The 2,541-nt window shown below is 35.1% G+C and overlaps 1 protein-coding gene across 5 annotated transcripts in view; it reads right to left on the bottom strand.

The window, feature by feature from the left end:
- Positions 1 to 2,541, bottom strand: part of LOC111874624 (large neutral amino acids transporter small subunit 1) — a 25,759-nt gene that overhangs the window by 18,277 nt on the left and 4,941 nt on the right. For all 5 annotated transcript variants that reach the window (XM_023870263.2, XM_023870265.2, XM_023870264.2 and 2 more), the window contains exon 2: positions 604 to 808. In XM_023870263.2, coding sequence (XP_023726031.1) covers positions 604 to 766 — 163 coding nt within the window. In that variant the 5' untranslated portion in view covers positions 767 to 808. The remainder of the gene's footprint in view (positions 1 to 603; positions 809 to 2,541) is intronic.

Consider the following 2,541-nt stretch of genomic DNA (forward strand, 5'->3'; position numbering starts at 1 on the left):
TAAAATCCTAAGTACTATAATATCTTTGCAGCCATACAACCTCAAGCTGACATCTCCCATCTTTGGGATGAATTAACAAGGAGGAGTTCAGCATTTTATATCAAATATTTTACCATTTTAGCGTTTTAACTTAAAAATAGGTTCGGATGAAAAGTGAGAACTTGAGAGTGTACTCAAATATCTTAGCATGTTTTGTGCTTTTACACGTCAACATATCGTAGCAACGTCCACACGACAAACAAAATTGTGAACATCAAAAACAGTGACAGTGTTTCCATAATTGTAGCAAGTGCCTCTGATGATGGTTGTGTCAAACCGAAACATGTAAGGCAGAAATAATAATAAAAAAGTGACCTACAAATTGTTACACTCGAGGGACCTTCTATTAACTTTCTGACAGTTATGATAGATTAAACAAACTCTGGAAATTATATGTCCCCATCATGAGAGTTCAACAGTTCTCTCTACTTTGATATTTATGACTTCAGAGGATTATGCTGGACTCTGATCATGTCTGCAGGCATATACAACAAACATACATCTTAGACTCAGGTAAATATCGCAGTCTTTTAGATAAGTACATTAAATTCACAGGTCACATACCTGAACCAAAAATTATTCCAATAATAATTGCCACTCCTTCCAATAAACCTAGCTGCTTCTTCATACGAACTCTCTTGTTTGAATCCTCCTCCTCACCCATAACAAAAACTTTATCCACTGTAGTCACTGAAGTTGGTGAACTCAACATGGGTGTTGCAGACATGATGGCCACTGCTTAACTTTCTAAAATGAAGTTGTATGAATCCTAGAAATATATTGTTCAAGGTTAAAATTAAACGTTTATTAACCCTTTAAAATGAGAATTTATTCTAAATAATGTATAAAAATTAAGTAAACAGCTCACAGAAAACAAGTTATATCTCTGTTATGAAAATCAACCAGTTAATGCTGTTTCAAGAAATAATTGCTGTTTGTTGTGAGAACTATATAAAACACACAAATACACTGCGTGGGCAGAATGCAGAATCTCAGTATGTTAAAAGTGGTTGGTACATACACAAGCAGCGTAGCAGCGCCTTCAATTTAAAGTGCTACACTTTGTGTGGGTAAGCAAGTTTCACATAAAACTAGACAAAATTACAGTTTTGTATATTTTAGTCCGTATGTTTGCAGATAGCAGATGAGAAGACCTAATTTTTTTTTGCATATGCAATTCTGATTTGTTGCTGCAATTCCCAAATGTTTGCCACAGTATCAAAAGATTTATCTTTATATTACAATCTTGCTCCATGAACTCGTGACTGAATATGGACTAGTACCTAATAGAGGTTCTTCACACAGATGTATATAAACCTTACATTTTCATGCTCATTACATTAACACCAACAACACAAAACCGAAGCTGGTGTGTCCCACTGAATTCTATTACCCCTTGGTTTTCCTGGATCATCCTCACAGAACACTGTCAATAATTTAACTGGAAGATGACATATGGGTCTAGTGGTACAGGTTCAGAGGGTGTGAATTATATTATAATGGCTCAGAATTTGGTCCAATGGCAGGAATGTGAGTTTCAGACGTTGACTCTTCAAGTTTTAATACAATCAAGTTGCTTTTGATTAACTGTATTATTTACACTTGGTCTGCATATCCTCTACTGCCTTTATGTACCAAGAGTATGCATTAAGTGAATACACTGATAACCAGAAAAATGTGGAACTTCATGTGGACAGTTGAGTTGAAAAGACTTTTGTGAATATTAGTAAGTAACTACAAAATCTGCATTTATTATAGTAGAATATTATGAATTTTAGGATTAGTCTTCTGGGGTGTGACGCTGTGTGGTCTGACAGACAGAAAGTCATTTCTTCGACCCTGATGATGGAGACAGCAGGCTCTTAAAAATATCTGTTATCTACTTACCAGACTACACAGCATCCTATCCCAGTAGCACTTAACTGTTATAAGTTCAGGGTGCCAATCCATTGGCGTGTCAATCAGGGAGGAGCTAGGTAACCAGAAAAAAATAAAGAAAAATTTTGAAATAAACACAGGCGGAGTAAATACGCAAGACCCAAAAGTAATAGCTAATGTCTTCAACGAATACTATACTAGCATCGCACAAAAAATTTTAGGAGGGACCTCATCAGTAAAAAACCAAGAAGCAAATGTTAATGCAGTCAGATATAATGGTAACAGCATGTTCTTAACCCCAACTACCGAATTAGAAGTTGCAGGCATAATTAAAGGACTTGGTAACAAAAAATCTGCAGGTATAGATGATATCCCAGAGTATGTTGTCAAAAAATGCTATCCCAAGATGATAACTGCTTTGACATATGTAATAAATTTGTCACTTGTAACCGGACACTTCCTTGACCAGCTTAAAATTGCAAAAGTCAAACCCTTGTATAAGAAAGGAAGCGAAACAGATGTCGCTAACTATAGACCTATATCATTAATTTCTGTATTTTCAAAAATTATGGAAAAAGTCGTGTATAAAAGACTCTTATCATTCTTAAATATTTACAGCATAAT

The sequence above is a fragment of the Cryptotermes secundus genome, unplaced genomic scaffold (assembly GCF_002891405.2).
Source record: "Cryptotermes secundus unplaced genomic scaffold, Csec_1.0 scaffold1943, whole genome shotgun sequence".
Classification (NCBI taxonomy): domain Eukaryota; kingdom Metazoa; phylum Arthropoda; class Insecta; order Blattodea; family Kalotermitidae; genus Cryptotermes; species Cryptotermes secundus.